The 18,141-nt window shown below is 41.8% G+C and overlaps 1 protein-coding gene across 1 annotated transcript in view; it reads right to left on the reverse strand.

Annotated features, from left to right (window-relative positions):
- Positions 1–18,141, reverse strand: part of PCSK6 (proprotein convertase subtilisin/kexin type 6) — a 127,707-nt gene that overhangs the window by 81,415 nt on the left and 28,151 nt on the right. The window contains exons 3-4 of the mRNA XM_070953271.1: positions 4,734–4,844; positions 554–697 (exon numbers count right to left, since the gene is read on the reverse strand). Coding sequence (XP_070809372.1) covers positions 554–697; positions 4,734–4,844 — 255 coding nt within the window. The remainder of the gene's footprint in view (positions 1–553; positions 698–4,733; positions 4,845–18,141) is intronic.

Here is an 18,141-nt window from a genome sequence, read left to right on the forward strand (position 1 = left end):
TGGAATTGGGTCTGTCTAGTTTGATGAAAAGAAAGGACTAGGGGAGACATGATAGCAGTGTTCCAGGATCTCAGGGGCTGCCACAAAGAAGAGGGAGTCAAGCTATTCTCCAAAGCACCTGAGGGCAGGACAAGAAGCAATGGGTGAAAACTAATCAAGGAGAGAAGCAACTTAGAACTAAGGAGAAATTTCCTGATAGTTAGAACAATTAACTAGTGAAACAACTTGCCTCCAGAAGTGACGAATGCTCCAACACTGGAAGTTTTCAAGAAGAGATTGGATGACCATTTGTCTGAAATGCTATAGGGTTTCCTGCCTAAGCAGGGGGTTGGAGTAGAAGACTTCCAAGGTCCCTTCCAACTCTGTTATTCTATTCTATTCTGTTCTGTTCTGTTCTGTTCTGTTCTGTTCTGTTCTGTTCTGTTCTGTTCTGTTCTGTTGTTCTGTTCTGTTCTGTTCTATTGCATAGCAATCTTCCCTGCTTCTTTCTCTTGTATTGTACAAGTAGGCAACAACCAAAGATGTGTGCCAAACCGCTCCCACCTTTACTTACATAGTTCTCTACAAGATCAGGGTGATTCCTCTCTATGCCGTCATCAAGGATAGTCACTACGACACCTTTGCCGGTGTATCCTCTTTGCCAAGCTCCCAGAACATTCATTTCAGACCTGCATTCGCTGTTGTTGTCTTCACAATGCTGAGAACAAAGACAGCAGTGAGTACGCTGTTGCTGTACCTGTCACACTCCTGTACCTGTCACACTCAAGTCAAAAAGACAGCCTTCCGGTAGCTACTCTGAGTTTGAAAATGGAAGGACCAGCAATTGTGTTTATTTTATTTATTTTATTTTGACAAGCATGTATAAGATAACAGATATAAGTATAAACATGATTATGAATACAGGAAATGGATACGAATAAATGGGGACAGTAGGACAGGGACGGTAGGCACGCTGGTGCGCTTATGCACGCCCCTTATAGACCTCTTAGGAATGGGGTGAGGTCAACAGTAGACAGTCTAAGGTTAAAGTTTTGGGGTTTGGGGAAGTAACCACAGAGTCAGGTAGTGCATTCCATGCATTGACCATTCTGTTGCTGAAGTCGTATTTTCTGCAATCGAGTTTGGAGTGGTTTACCTTGAGTTTGTATCTATTGTGTGCTCATGTATTATTGCTTTTGAAGCTGAAGTAGTCATTGACAGGTAGCACATTGTAGCGGATAATTTTATGTACTACGCTTAGGTCAGACCGAAGGCGGCGTAGTTCTAAATTGCCTAAGCCCAAAATTTCAAGCCTGGTGGCATAAGGTATTTTGTTGCGAGCAGAGGAGTGGAGGACTCATCTGGTGAAATATCTCTGGACTCTCTCAATTGTATTAATGTCCGATATATAGTGCGGGTTCCAGACATTTTTCACACTTATGACAGATTTCTCACTTAGCCACATAAATTTGGGGCTCCGTTGTGGTCGTAAGGTCGAGGACTACCTGCAGACGTTAAGCCTTCCTAATTGATCCTTTAAATATGAAATAACCATTCTCTTGGTTATGAAAGAATTACTGCATTAGTTCAGATGCTGGCTGGATATCAGACACTGGTAGCTGAAATAAGCACAGTGCATTTTATTTCCAAGATTGAACTTTTTCGCTTCAGACTCAGGTCCTTTTTTCTGGATTTAACCTGATGCCGTATAGCTGGCAACCCGAACCAGACAGAAACAACTTGGCAGGAGTTATTGTCCTTTTGTGGCAGCTGGCAAGGTTAGCTACTGTAAAGCATTCGATGTGAAACTTTCCTTGAAGAGGGTGCAGGAGTGGCCGCCTGCTCCAAAGTAGAGCAGCTCAGCTTCAGCTAATCTACCAAGCAAATCACTAAGAACCTGTTTTGCGGTTATTTTAAGACTTTCGGGAACACCCTGACCGTTTCCAAGGTGGTTTTCACACCAGCAAATGTCCTGCACAGCGTGGGACTCGCACACACACCAAAAAACAAACAAACAAACAAAAAAAAAAAACGAATGAATGTCTGTTCTTGTCTGCCAGTCTGCCTGTGTGTGTGTTGCTTCTCCAAGTTCTCTTGCTGTTTAGGGGTGGGGGGAAACCAAAGAGAATGAAACTATCTCTTTTTTATTGGGACTTATAGATAACAATAGCACTTAGATCAGGGGTCAGCAACCTGTGGCTCTGGAGCCGCATGTGGCTCTTTCACCCCTCTGCTGTGGCTCCCTGTCACTCAAAATATGTGTCACAACTGCCAATGTGTGACACCCGCTGGCACGTGGTTTATTGAGCTTTTCGGCCCATCTTTTTTTTTGGAGTTCAAAATGTTTTTGTTGCATGCAGAAATCAAAATGCGTTCTCTCTGTAGCAGGTCATTGATTTCATAAATGCAGCACGCTATAGTTTTTTTTATGCATAGCATAAAGGTAAAAAGTGATGTATGCAGTGTTATCGTCATTTTAGATGTTCAAAGGGTTTTGTGGCTCCCGGTGTTTTCTTTTCTGTGGGAAACAGGTCCAAATGGCTCTTTGAGTGTTTAAGGTTGCTGACCCCTGACTTAGACTTATACACCGCTTCATAGTGCTTTACAGCCCTCTCTAAGCGGTTTACAGAGTCAGCCTCTTGCCCCCAACAATCTGAGTCCTCATTTTACCCACCTCGGAAGGATGGAAGGCTGAGTCAACCTCGAGCCTGGTGAGATTCGATCTGCCAAACTGCTGGCAGCCGGTGATCAGCAGAAGTAGCCTGCAGTACTGCACTCTAACCACTGTGCCACCGCGGCTCAGATAATTAGTTAGAAAATATTTGTGGCAAATTGATATTGTACATGGAAGTGGTTCTCGATCTTTTCTTTACCACAGACTGCCTGTAAATACCTTTTGTGGCCACGGAGCATGGCCACGGACCACCAAGACTTAACTCAAGAGTTAAAGCACCAGCCTATGTCAAGTCTTCGTAGACTCCCTGTGATGATATCACAATCCCCCAATGGTCTGTGGACCACAGGTTGAGAACCACTGGTCTATGGTACTTGAGGTTACCCCTATATACCTGCAGACATCAAATTATTTGAAGCCAAGCCCATAGCACAGTTTCTTTATGGTGCCCAGCTGGGCCTCTTCCCCAATTTTGGATCATTAGAATTTGTAGAATTCGAATTTCTAAGATCAGCCATTCAAACCCCAAAATATGTGTTAATACCACTCAGAGGCTAGAGACAGGTCTCATGAAAGTGGCTAGAAGGTGGGAAGTCATTAGCAATAGCAATAGCAATAGACTTGTATATCGCTTCACAGCCCTCTCTAAGCAGTTTACAGAGTCAGCCTTTTGCCCCCAACAATCTGGCTCCTCATTTTACCCACCTTGGAAGATTGGAAGGCTGAGTCAACCTTGAGCTGGTGAGATTTGATCTGCCAAACTGCTGGCAGCCAGTGATCAGCAGAAGTAGCCTGCAGTACTGCACTCTAACCACTGCGCCACCACAGCTCTATACTCATATATTTCATATATTTTTTAACATTTCTTTCTTTCTTTCTTTCTTTCTTTCTTTCTTTCTTTCTTTCTTTCTTTCTTTCTTTCTTTCTTTCTTTCTTTCTTTCTTTCTTTTTCTTCCTTCCTTCCTTCCTTCCTTTCCTTTCCTTTTTTTAATTCATCTCTTATTATATGAAAACTCTTAATAAATATAGAGAACGAAACCCTCAGTTGTAGAACTTGCTTCTTTTGGCCTGCTTCTTCTACCGTGTTTCCCCGAAAATAAGACCCCTGTGTTATATTTTTTTGAACCCTGAAATAAGCCCTTGGCCCAGTGGTGGGTTTCAAAAATTTTTACTACCAGTTTTGTGGGTGTGGCTTGGTGGGCATGGCATGGCTTGATGGGTGTGTCTTGGTGGCCGTGGCAGGGGAAGGATACTATAAAATCTCCATTCCCTCCCCAATCCAGGGGAAGGTTACTGCAAAATCCCCATTTCCTCCCGATCAGCTGGGACTTGGGAGGCAGAGAATAGATGGGGGTGGGGCCAGTCAGAATTTTTACTACCGGTTCTCCGAACTACTCAAAGTTTCCGCTACTGGTTCTCCAGAACTGGTCAGAACCTGCTGAAACCCACCTCTGACTTGGCCTTATTGCCATGCGCTCAAAAGCCCAATTGGGCTTATTATCAGGGGATATCTTATTTTGGGGGAAACAGGGTAGCATCCCACAAAGATAGCATGATTCACCTGCAAGCTGAAATCATTGTAGGTAAAACTTGCAGATCATCATACCAAAGAGGGATCTCAGCCTCTCTTACCCAACAATTAATTTTATTGCAAATCTGCATGTACTTGGGCACATACACCATTATGATGGTGGCTTGCCCAGTCAACTAGATGCTTCGGCTGGATTTAGCATTTTTATCCACCTACCGAGTCCTTCCAAGGACCTATTATTATTTTGTTGTCGATGATCACAAAACTAACTGCAACACTAAAACAACCCATTCAAGCAAGCTCAAATGCAATAAGAGCCAATAAACCCACTATAAAGACAATTGAAATGTATACATATAAGAAGCAAACAAAGGAGAACACAATAAAACAAAGCAAAACTAAATAAATAAAGTAAAAATAATTTTTTTTCAAGTAGTGTTCAAATAATGACTTCCTTGTGATGTCATTCCACGATTAGGGCATCTTAAGCTTCCTATGGCAATAGCTGCTCTTTTCACACACGCACACACACACAAAATGTATAGTTACCATGTACCACATTTCAGGCCAAGATGGGTCATTGAACGAAACGAAACGGTGGTTCCGACGAACTCGCCTTTTAACTCTTGCTTTAACCTCTTGCTGCTGTATCCACTTTACCTAGAGAACGATAAAATAGTTGCATTGGTCCCTTTTTTGCTTTCTCTTTTATTTATTTTTATTTTATTTTTATTTTATTGAATTTGTATACCGCCCTACTCCCGAAGGACTCAGGGCGGTGAACAGCCATAGAATAAAACATATAAATACAAAATTTAAAATAGAATAAAACGAATTAAATAATTTGGCTGAATTTAAAACCCCAATAATTTAAAACCAAATTTAAAATTTCCATTTAAGAAGGGGAAAAACTTAGGTCAGGAGCTAAGAGCTACTTCCTTACAACAGGGTATTTGACAGCTCAGTTTTGACTTTTGGCTCATCAATAGCTCTCGGTTAAGGTAATTGAACCACAACAAACAGGGACATTAAAAGATCTAAGTGAATCTCATTCATCAGTAAAAGCAATCTCCCCAGAGTTATCGACAGTAGCTCTTGGTCTTTAAAATGAGACAGAGAAAAACATCTGGTGAGATTCTTAAGATAAAGGATTCTAGAAACAAGGGGCCATCCCAGACAAGGTTCTTGTCCTCATAAAAACTCCTTATTTAATAAACTGGGTGAAATCAGGCTTAATAGCAGTGACTGTGAGAGGAATCTTGGAGTCTTAGTGGACAACCAGCTAAATATGAGCTAGCAGTGTGCAGCGGCAGCCAAAAAAAGCCAATGCAATCCTAAATTGCATTAACAGAGGGATATAGGTTGACTCAGCCTTCCATCCTTTCTAAGGTAGGTGAAATGAGGACCCAGTTTGTGGGGGCAATAAGCTGACTTTGTATAAATATACAAAAGGATGAAGGCTATTGCTGAGCACATTGTAAGCCGCCCTGAGTCTTCGGAGAAGGGCGGCATATAAATCAAATTAAATATATATATATATATATATATATATATATATATATATATAATCACGATCAAGTGAGGTACTATTGCGATCTTGTGAGATCCGGCCATAAATGGTATGAATGGGTTTTAATATTTTAATTTTAAAATGTTTTTATAAAGGTTTTTTTTAAAATGTATTGTAAGCCGCCTTGAGTCTCCGGAGAAAGGCGGCATATAAATTAAACAAACAAACAAACAAACAAACAAACAAATAAATAAATAAATAAATAAATAAATAAATAAATAAATAAATAAATAAATAAATACTAATACCACTCTATAAAGCCTTAATAAGACCACATCTAGAATACTGTATCCAGTTTTGGTCACCACATTATAAAAAAGATGTTGACTCTTAAAAGGGTGCAGAGAAGAACAACCAGGGTGATTAGGGGACTGGAGACTAAAACGTATGAAGAACGGTTATAGGAACTGGGCATGGCTAGTCTAGTGAAGAGAAGGATCAGGGGAGACATGAGAGCAGTCTTCCAATACTTGAGGGGCTGCCACAGAGAGGAAGGGGTCAAGCTATTTTCCAAAGCACCTGAAGGCCAGACAAGGAATAATGGATGGAAACTGATCAAGGAGAGATTCAACCTAGAAATAAGGAAGAACTTTCTGACGGTGAGAACAATCAACCAATGGAACAGAAGTTGCCTTCGGAAGTTGTCAGAGCTTCATCACTTGAGACTTTCAAAAAGAGATTGGACTGCCATTTGTCAGAAACGGTGCAGGGTCTCCTGCTGAGCAGGGGGTTGGACTAGATGACCTATAAGGTCCCTTCCAACTCTATTAATCTGTTAAAATCCCGTTCGTTTTCTGCAGTTCACAGCTCTGCTTTTCTACTTAGTACTCAACGGAAGTCACCTAGAAGATAGTAAAGTAACAAACCAAGGGTTTAAGAGGATTGTGCAGCCTTTTAGATTCAAAAGGGAAACCATGCTACAGAATACGCCAGGACCTGTGGGTGGTAGGAAGGCAACTTATGGCATCAGTTGGCAACCCCTTAAAACCAAACACATCTTTTCCCACAATCACGCAGCAGCTGGGAAAAGATGCAGCAGGTATAAAGAACTAGCAACAGGTGCTACAGGAATGCACGTGTGTGCTTCCAAGCATCTTTTTTTCTCTTCAAATCCAATGTGTTGCACGAACCAAGCGCCCAACTGCCCCTCCAAAGAATACCTTCTAATAGCGAGATTGTTCTACTCATGAAAAGCAATTTTGAACCTGTGAACGTCTATGGAGGTCATCAATCATCCAGGTCATCATTGTTGTCTCAAAGGTGTTTTTTTCCAAAAGTCTAACTGGATTTTCTTGGGTTTTTCTTTTTTCCCCCTTTGAAAATGTTTCACTTCTGAAGTTCTAAAGAAGCTTCTTGGATGAGAAGAAGCAAAACCTTTTCAAAGAAAAATAATAATAATAAAAATCCAGTTGCCTTTTGGAAAAAGCATCTTTGGCTGAACCTATGAACATTACTATCGTTTTTTCTAAGCGATGCTCTCCTTTCTTCTGCCTTTTTCTTATAAGATCCTGTCTTATATTTTTTTGAACCCCGAAATAAGCACTTGGCCTTATTTTCGGGGAGGTCTTATTATTTTGGGGCGCATGGAGCAAGACGGGGATCCTCTTGCCATCTTACCTGATTTCCAGCTTTATCTCCCTAACCTAGGGGTCTGCAACCTTAAGCACTCAAAGAGCCATTTGGACCTGTTTCCCACAGAAAAGAAAACATCGGGAGCCACAAAAGCTGGGTGGGCGTGGCCAACTTGATGTCACTGACTTCTACCAGTCACATGACACCCCCTCAGCCATGCCTACCCAGCCGGTCATTAGGGCAGAGAACCAGTTGTTAAAAAACACCGGGAGCCACAAAACCCTCTTGATATATCTCTCTCTCCCCTCCCTCCCTCCCTCCCTCCCTCCCTCCCTCTCTCTCTCTCTCTCTGTATGTCTCTATGTCTTTCTCACCCTCTCTCTATATCTCTCTGTCTCTGCCCCGGCCGCTTCTCCATCCCCCGCCATCACCCTTACCTTCTCAGGCCAGGCAAGGAGTGACTGGGAGGGGTGGGGCCAGCCAGTGGTGGGATCACCCAACAGGGAGCCACAGCAGAGGGCCCAAAGAGCTGCATGTGGCTCCGGAGGCACAGGTTACTGACCCCTGCCCTAACCCTAACCAGAGGAAATGGCAGGGACCTGTTCCGCATGCGTTTACATATTTTTGGGGATGACTTATTTTGGGAGGAGGGCTTATTTTCAGGGGAGGGTTTATTTTCAGAGGAGGGCTTATTTTCAGGGGAGGGTTTATTTTCAGAGGAGGGCTTATTTTCAGGGGGGGTCTTATTTTGGGGGAGGTCTTATTTTGGGGGGGAGATGTTATTTTCGGGGAAACACGGTACTTCCCTTCCTTTTGGTATTGAGTCAGCATTGACTTCTGATCATTTATTTTATTTATTTATTTTATTAAATTTCTATACCACCCTTCTCCCGAAGGACTCAGGGCGGTGAACAGCCACGAGATAAAACACATAAATACAAAAATTTAAAATGAATTAAAAATGAATTAAATAATTTGGCTGAATTTAAAATACCCCATAATTTAAAACAAATTAAAATTTACATTTAAAAATTTTCATTTAAAAAGGGGAGAAGATTTAGGCCAGGCCAGCTTGATGGAATAGGAAAGTCTTAAGCGCACGACGGAAGGTGTACAGATCCGGGATCCTCTGTTTCTCCGGGGGGAGCTCATTCCATTGCCTGCATGTGTCCCTACAGTTTTTTGGGAAAATTTTCAGGAATGGTTTGCCCTTGTCTAGTTCTTCCTAGGGCTGAGAGAGACATTTCCCAAAAGTCGCCCAGTTGGTTTTGTGCCTTTGGTAGGACTAGAATTCCCAGCCTCCTGGTTTCTAGCCTGGTGCCTTAATCACCTAGCTTTCTTCCTCTTATATAGGTCTTATTTTCTAATGCTCAACACATTTCAGAAACAAGAAGCCCCATTTGAGTTATTAGCCTGCCTGAAACCAAACAACAGTGACAAATCAAATCAATGCTACGAAACAAACAAAAAAAAACACACACACACACAAAAAACCCAAAAACACAACCATTTTCCCTAACTGTTCAAATAATTTCCGTCCCTTTTGATCCAAGTCAAAATAATACTGCTAGCTCTTGCTGTGCAGCTTTGCTACAACAGCTGCTCTGCAGCTGGAGACTCCTGCTCGCACACTCAACAAAATAAATTATAAATCTCCCGCACATCGAAAATGGGGAGGCTAAATATTGTTTATCCATTATAAACCTACCGGGATTATCATAAAACTTGGAAATGATGTGATCTTCACCGCACAAGTAGAGAAAAGGAAATTGGTGGCTTGTTTTGTTTTGTTTTTTCCCCTTTTCCTTTCCAGCATCAGAGAAAACCACCATGAAATCTGGGATTAAACTCCAAGGTAAGAAAAATCCACGAAGGAACACAGAATATCAGAAAATAAGAGTCTTAGATATATATATATAGCTCAGCCTCACATTTTGATAGCAATAAATAGGAATTCTAAAGAGAGGGGTGGAGGAATTGTCAACCGTGACCTTTTCAAACGATGCATGTTTAGCAACTGCTCGGAATATCACCAGATGTTTAATGTGGGCTCAACGGATTCCTGAGTAATTGTTCAGAAGATCATCAAACATCTTTAGCCTCAGAACCTTAAAGATATATTTTTTTAAAAAAAAAAACTTTTGCTTGGGCTGTTTTTCCTCAAACAGCCTGGCTTTCATAAAAGATGGTTCATGATGAGGGGCTTAGAAAAGTAGGACACGTTTTAAAACTCATCGAGCAGGAGATATAGAAGCATAGCCAGCCGAACGAACAGGCTGAAAAATAGCTTTTATTTTATCCGTGGGGCTGTCAGACTTCTGTATTTTGTGTTTCGGGAGGTTGGGGGGGGGGGGCCTGCACCAAGGGAGGCTCGTTCAATTTCATTGTACACACAAGCCACAGGTGTACAGTGTACAGGCCACACAAGTGGCAAGTCAGTGCACACATGTATACACATAGATCAACTTCTACACACACAGGCACGCCGGCCCCAACTTAGACACACACAGGGACGCCAGTCTGAATACACCATCACCTGGTAATGGGCCGCGGCCCAAGGATTGGGGACCCCAACTCTACATGAATGCAGAAGAACCACCCGATACATCATGATCTATCAGTGTTTTTTTCCTGGTGATGAAGAATTCCCTGTAGTATTTTTAATGACTTATTCCAGGAGTTCACATCTTTGTCCTCAGTTTTTACATCCAACTTTTGATTGGTGCCTCAAGACAGTCTCCAAAAAGTAGCTGGTTTCTGATAGAATATTTGTAGCTCAGAATTGAATTTTGGGGTCCTTGGTGCTCTCTGAGCTTGGTGGTTTTCTTGAAGGACGTTTCATTACCAAATTAGGTATCACCATCAGTGCCCAGTGATGATGATACGTACAGTACTTGGGTAATGAAATATCTGGAAGAAAATCACCAAGCTCAGAGAGCACCAAGGACCCCATTAGTTGATTTTTGTTACAACAAATAATATATTTGATTCATCTCCAGACATGTTTTTGAAGTAATTTTCCAATTCTGTGGTCCTCCACCAATAAATCCACCATGGATTTAGTCATCTAAAATATTTATATGCTATCATTCATATAGGACGCAATGGCTCAGTGGCAAAGACGCTGAGCTTGTCAATCAAAAGGTCGGCAGTTCAGCGGTTCGAATCCCTAGTGTCGTGTAACGGGGTGAGCTCCCGTTACTTGTCCCAGCTTCTGCCAACCTAGCAGTTCGAAAGCATGTAAAAAATGCAAGTAGAAAAATAGGGACCACCTTTGGTGGGAAGGGAACAGCGTTCCGTGCGCCTTTGGCGTTGAGTCATGCCAGCCACGTGACCACGGAGACCAGTAGTGGGTTTCAAATTTTTTAATTACCAGTTCTGTGGGTGTGGCTTGGTGGGCGTGGCATGACTTGGTGGGCGTGGCTTGTGGGCATGGCAGGGGAAGGATACTGTAAAATTTCCATTCCCACCCCACTCCAGGGGAAGGTTACTGCAAAATCCCCATTTCCTCCCAATCAGCTGGGACTTGGGAGGCAGAGAATAGATGGGGGCGGGGCCAGTCAGAATATTCTCCAAACTACTCAAAATTTCCGCTACCGGTTCTCCAGAACTGGTTAGAACTTGCTGCAACTCACCTCTGATGGAGACGTCTTCAGACAGCGCTGGCTCTTCGGCTTTGAAACAATGAGCACCACCCCATAGAGTCAGGAATGACTAGCACGCAGGTACGAGGGGGAACCTTTACCTTTATTCATATACTGGTTTTCCAGATTTTAAGCCATGTTATTTTCCATGGGTCATACATAGCACCGTGGGCAACAGTGAGAAATGATGGGAGTCGCATCAATCTCTGGAGGGCTGTAAGTCACCTACTCCACCCGCAGAGATACCACCTGTGCTATTCATACTGTGTGCTATGCCCACAATTTGTAGAGAAAAGGTGCTTTTCCTCTCCATTTTTATGGCGTTTTTATAAACCTTTCAGTGCATTTATTTCCTTTGGAAATCAATCATGTCCCCCCAAATGTGCACAAACCCTCATGTGGTTAATTGGATGCTGATTGCGAGGCTATTTATAATCTTGTCTAAATGATATGACAGAGGCCAAGAGATGTACAAGTTGTGAAAAGAGAATAAAAATTACCCAGGCAAATATTAGCTGAAATCACACTCCAGCCTAGCCTTTCCAAAACTGGAACTCTCTTTACAGATGGCAAGTCTTGGAGTTGCTACATTGCAGAGACAAATGGATTTATTTCTGATTCAGCTGTTGGATATTTGAATTTTAACTTCAGGTTTTCTTTAAAGTGCTCCACGATGATGAGTTTGCATGTAATCTGTATCTCCCTTTGCAGGATCTCTTATTTCATTCTCCTCCCCTCTTTGGAAATTTGCAATGCAGAAGGCATTGCAAGGGAATGGGGGCTTGGCGGGTTGGCAGCTCTTCCTCCTAGCAACTGCTCAGATATTTTTTTGCATATACTCAGACAAATACATAAAGCACAGAATAGAAAGGACTTCTATAGTCCATCAAGCAATTTATTAGCCGTGGTGGCGCAGTTATTAGAGTACAGTACTGCAGGCTACTTCTGCTGACTGCCGACTGCCGGCAATTTGGCAGTTCAAATTTCACCAGGCTCAAGGTTAACTCAACCTTCCATCCTTCTGAGGTGGGTAAAATGAGGAGCCAGATTGTTGGGGGCAACATGATGACTCTGTAAACCGCTTAGAGAGGGCTGTAAAGCACTGTGAAGTGGTATATAAGTCTAAGGGCAATTGCTATCTTATCAATATCTATCTCATCAATCTCTCTCTCTCTTCAGTATCTATCTCCTTAATATCTATCTCATCAATATCCCATCAATCTCTCTCTCATCAATATCTCAATATCTATCTCATCTGTCTCTCATCTCTCTTTTCTATCTATATCAATATCCCTTCTCTCTCAATACCTCCTTAATATCTACCTATCATCTGTCTGTCTGTCTGTCTGTCTGTCTGCCTGCCTGCCTGCCCGTCTGTCCGTCTGTCTGTCTGTCCATCTACAGTATCTATCTATCTATCTATCTATCTATCTATCTATCTATCTATCTATCTATCTATCTATCTATCTATCTATCTATCTATCTAATCCATCCATCCATCCATCTATCTATCTATCTATCTATCTATCTATCTATCTATCTATCTATCTATCTATCTATCTATCTATCTATCTTCCATTCATCTGTCTACCTACCTACCTACCTACCTACCTACATCTATCTATCTATCTATCCATCCATCCATCCATCCATCCATCCATCCATCCATCCATCCATCCATCTATAGTATCTATCTATCTATCTATCTATCTATCTATCTATCTATCTATGCAAAAAATTAAAATCTTGGGTGTTTTCCCGCGTCATGTTAAAATAAGTTAGTTAAAATGTTTAAAATTCTGGTTAAAATCCTATCTTAAAATCTTCCAAAAATCCTTACAGAGCACTCTGCAAGGTCCTTTAAGACCTTAGCTAAAATCCTACCAGTACCTTAAAAGTTTTTCTTTCTAGCAACGTTTCGACAGGCTCACAACCCTGTCATCTTCAGGCTCTTGTTTAGTTTAGAAGCTATGGGTGTGTTGCGAGGTCGGAGCTGTCGCTTTTCTATGTTTGCTGCTGCTGACGTATTCTATCTATCTATCTATCTATCTATCTATCTATCTATCTATCTATCTGTCTGTCTGTCTGTCTGTCTATGCTGATGCTGACTCTGTAAGCTGCTTAGAGAGGGCTGTAAAGCACTGTAAAGCGGGATATAAGTCTAAGTGCTATTGCTATAAAGCACAATCAAGTGGTACATAAGTCTAAGTGCTATTGCTATTTTTATTTTTCATTTGCCCAGATTGGAGATGAGAGAAGTTTCTCCCATGCATGCGTGTCTCTTGTTCCTGTTCTTAATGGGGCAAAGTTGACAGCAGAAAAGCTGGGTTTGCCTCATCTTCAATCTGCTGCTGAACCGTTGAAAAGGGTTCACTGCACACCCATCCCAAGACTGTACATTCAGGTTGTACAGGATCATCGGCTCGACGCGAGCAAAAGGGCAGTCAATTTACTAATTACACTGGCAAATTTCAGGGAGCCTTTTGGAATGCAAATGTCTATAAAGACATGAATAAATTGGAAAGAGAGTCTCAGCTGTAAAAGCATCAGCTCATTTCGATGACATGGAATTTACTTATCTTTTCATTCGCCCCCTCCCGATTCCCCTTATTGGTAAGAATCCTCAAGAACCGTGCAGCATTTTCTCTGGCATTTGAATTCCAGGTGGCATTACTTGTCAGTGAAAGTAAAGGTTCCGCCAGTGTCATTTGCATATTCGCACAATAACATTAAATGGGAACAGTCAAAAGGGTGATCCGTCTTCCTAAAATAAACTAGAAAGGTACTCCTTGATTATGAAATCACAATAAAGCCAAGTCCAGAAGGCTGCCATGCTAATTTTGGACAGCGTGTTTAGATAAATACTAACGGCACGCGCTTGGCTCAAGAATAATTTAAACACCTGTTCTATTGCAGAAATCGTTCATTTTCACACCCAGAATTTTGCCTTTCTTTGAAAATCCGATAGCGCTCTGAAAAGTTAACAAATGTTTGTTTGTTTTTCTCCTTCCAAAGGACAGGACGCTCGGTCAATGGCCATTGTTTTTGCTGCTGAATAAGATCAAATCGCCGAATCGTTGAAGGCGTATTTGAGCTTTGCAAAAGTAGATGGAATAAAAAGTTGACAAGAGCACTTGAACTTTTACAGTTTGGGGTCAGCTGCAAGACTGAGAAGGGCTTTTATCCAGGATTAGTTTTAAGATCCCCTTAATGCAGCGCCCGTGAAACGGCATTGTCTACTTGCATTAGAGATACAACCAACAAAACAGGCTTTGGGTATAAATTCCAGGTGTATTTCTGTGTGCAAACGAACCTTTTTGTGCAAGCACAAACTTTTCTGCAAAAGGTTTTTTTTTAGAGAGAGGATACGACGTGGAATCAGAGCCAGTTTAATATATGGGTTAAGTGAGCAGAAAGTATTTAGAGGAGGGGTGGGCTGCTGGGGATTCGTAGAAGTTCAGGAGAACCTCTAGCTAAGATTCTGTGCAGTTCGGAGAACCCCCAAATCCCACTCCTGGCTGGACCCACCCACCCTGCCCCTCTCCTCCCAGGAGTCCCTGCGTGGCCCGTTTTGGATGCAGGTAAATACAGGGCGTGCACGGAGGCTTGGGGAGGACAAAAAACAGGCCTACCGGAAGTTCAGGAAGGCCAAAAATGGGCCCGTTTCTGGCCTCCAGAGGGCCTCCGGAGCCTGGGGTGGCCATTTTCGCCCTCCCGGAGGTTCAAGAAAAGCCTCCAGAGCCCGGCAAAGGCAAAAAAGCCATCCCCCCCATGGTGCAGGAGGCTGACTAGGCCACGCCCACCATGGCCACGCCCACCCAGCAACGGGCAGAGAACCCCTTACTAAAAATTTTGAAGCCCACCACTGATTTAGAGCCATAGATATTGCAACTCTTTAAATGAGAGGCATCTTTTCCTGGAACTGAAGCCTGTGGCAGCTTATGGAGGATACAGGAAAAGACACAGCTGCTTTAAAGAGTTGCCGACCAGCGCTACATCTATTAGCAACCAATATTATCTCTTGTCTTCAAATCTTAAATTCTGTGCCATTCTATTTCACACTGCAATTATGTGGGGATGGCTTAGGATGGAAACGGTGATGTAGTCCCTCCTCCATGCATGACTAACTGACTGTGAAATGGCTCCCTGCCGTTGGTTTTGAACTTTTAAAATTCTCTCATATAAGCTACAAGCTGCACAATAACAAATTGATGTAGCTAAGCTCTGAAAGAATTGCTTTTCCGGGTTACGGTTAAGGTCCTCAACTAGAAACCGTGAGCTGAACACCATACTCCTAAAATTGGCATCTTCAAATTGTCCCTCTGCTGCCAGAACAATTATAGCCAGGTGTTTTGCATCCATGGTGGTGCAGTGGTTATAATACAGTATTGCAGGCCTTATTAAGACCTTAGCAAGCCTTAGTAAGACCACACCTAGAATACTGCATCCAGTTTTGGTCACCACACTATAAACAAGTTATTGAGACTCTAGAAAGAGTGCAGAGAAGAGCAACCAGAATGATTAGGGGACTGGAGGTTTAAACATACAAAGAACGGTTGCAGGAACTGGGCATGGCTAGTCTAGTGAAGAGAAGGACCAGGGGAGACAGGATAGCAGTCTTCCAATATTTGAGGGGCTGTCACAGAGGGGAAGGGGTAAAGCTATTTTCCAAGGCACCCGAAGGCCAGACAAGGAATAATGGATGGAAACTGATCAAGGAGAGATTCAACCTAGAAATAAGGAGAAATTTTCTGACAGTGAGAACGATCAACCCATGGAACAGAAGTTGCCTTCAGAGGTTGTGGGAGCTTAATCACTGGAGGCTTTCAAGAAGAGATTGGACTGCCATTTATCCAAAATGGTGTAGGCTCTGCTGTTTGGATGGGGGGTTGGACTAGATTACCAATAAGGTCCCTTCCAACTCTATTATAATCTGTTAAACTCTGCCGATTACCAGCAGTTCGATTCTGAGCAGCTCAAGGTTGACTCAGCCTTCCATCCTTCCGAGGTGGGTAAAATGAGGACCCAGATTGTTGGAGGCAAGAGGCTGACTCTGTAAATCTCTTAGAAAGGGCTGTAAAGGACTGTGAAGTGGTATATAAGTTTAACTCCTATTGCTATCCTTGGCCAATTGGGAAGGAAATACTTTACACTCTTATTTCCTTTTTTATCTTCAAAGCCTAGATTTTCAATAATCCTGCAGAAAACCCATACTCTAACAGGAGCACATCGTCCTCCATTTCTCCTCCCCCAAATGGATCATTTTTGAAAACTTTGGATGTTCATCATCAGTGACTTTGAGGAGAGAAAAAAATAGAATATACCACATCTGCGGAGAAGAAAGAATACAAGGATTTACTTGTCTTTTTTCACTGTTCATAATATTTGTCCTTTCTGTCTATTTTTTTTTTTTTTAGATATTCTAGTAAGAGCAGCTTGGCCATTCAAAAGGTGTCTTGGAAACCTCCCAAAATTAAAAGCAGGGCAAGGATGAGCAACTGGCAAAGGTTTATTGACCAAGCAGAATCAGAATAAATTATCGTTGCGTTTCAAAATCTTCGTGCAAATTACAGGGAAGAAGCAGATACAGTAGTACCTGTTTGCTTGTGTGTTAATAATCCACCACAAGGTTGGAATGCCCTGTAGCAAAGACATAAGGATGTATCATTCAATTAAAAAAAAAAAGGAATTATAGATTAGCCCAAAAAATAAAAAAAAATCCCCGAAGGACAAAATACTCGACTGATAGAGCACATCATAACCCTCTTTCTTCAAAGACAATTAGATCTAATTAGCATCTTTTTAATCCAATCCACAGTAGTACGAAAACAACTCCTGCTCATCAATGAAAGGAATATTAAATATTCCGGCAATTATCATATGACCCTAAAGAAGCATTTTAAAGAGTTTGAAGGCTTCTTTTAGCAGGTCAATTTGGAAAATATTCCACTGTCTCTTAGTCACTTTCTAAATGTAGGAGTGTTAGTGATTATCCGTCAAAGAAAAATCACCATCATTTGTGCTCTAGTTATTTCTTCTTCTTATTATTATTATTATTATTAATATGACATACCTTACTGGGGCATGGTACAAATCAGAAGGAAATGCAACAGTTATAAAATTCAGCATAATAAAACTAGTTTGTAACAGCCAACATTATAAAGCGAAGTATTTATAACGCACATCAAGCTCAACAGTCATAAATTATTTAAAAGAACACACCCATGAAACAGCAGAGCGCTCATAGATTCATGATTAATATAAAGCAAATATTAACCTGAAAAACTACCAACGTAATTAGAGGAGAGTAAAACAACCAGCCCCATTCTTATTTACTAGTCAAATAAAGAAATATATATATATAGTTTATAGCCTCACAGAGAGGGGCTCCTCAGGGTGCCGTCGGCCAAACAATGTCGGCTGGCGGCCCCCAGGGGGAGAGCCTTCTCTGTGGGGGCACCTACCCTGTGGAAGGAGTTGCCCCCGGAGATACGGCGGATCCTGGATCTGCGCACTTTCCACCATGCCTTAAAGACATTTCTGTTTCATCAAGCCGGGCTGACCTGACCTAACTTTTTAAATTGTTTTAATTTTTAAATTGTTAAATTATGGGTTTTAATATAGGGGTGTTTTAACTGTGGGCCAAATTGATTTAATTGGATTTTAATATTGTTTTAAATTTTGTATTTTCTGTATTTTATCTGCTGGCTGTTCACCGCCCCGAGTCCTTCAGGAGAAGGGCGGTATACAAATATAATAAACATAACATAACATAACATAACATAACATAACATAACATAACATAACATAACATAACATAACAACATAAAGGTCATCAGAATTTGACAGAAGTGACCGTGTGGAGAGAGTTGATCCCACAGCCACAGGACAATATCCCTGAGGTCAGGAAGCTTGGAAATGGGGATGGGGGAACAGAGAGAAGATCCTGCCCAGGGGCACATAAGGAACAAATAGGATTGTAGGGAGAAAATATGAGTCAATGGATCAAGGAACGTTGTAACCAAAGAGCTCTAATCACAAACATTAGTATTTAAACAGCTTGAACAGGGAATCAGTTCAGAGTCCTGCAATGTATAACATATGCCAATAGCCTAGAATAGGGGAGTCAAACTCAAGGACCATGGGCCAGATGCAACCCACGAGGTGCTTA

The sequence above is a fragment of the Pituophis catenifer genome, unplaced genomic scaffold (assembly GCF_029215685.1).
Source record: "Pituophis catenifer annectens isolate HBS135680 unplaced genomic scaffold, rPitCat1.0.hap2 SCAF_14, whole genome shotgun sequence".
Taxonomy (NCBI): Eukaryota; Metazoa; Chordata; class Lepidosauria; order Squamata; family Colubridae; genus Pituophis; species Pituophis catenifer.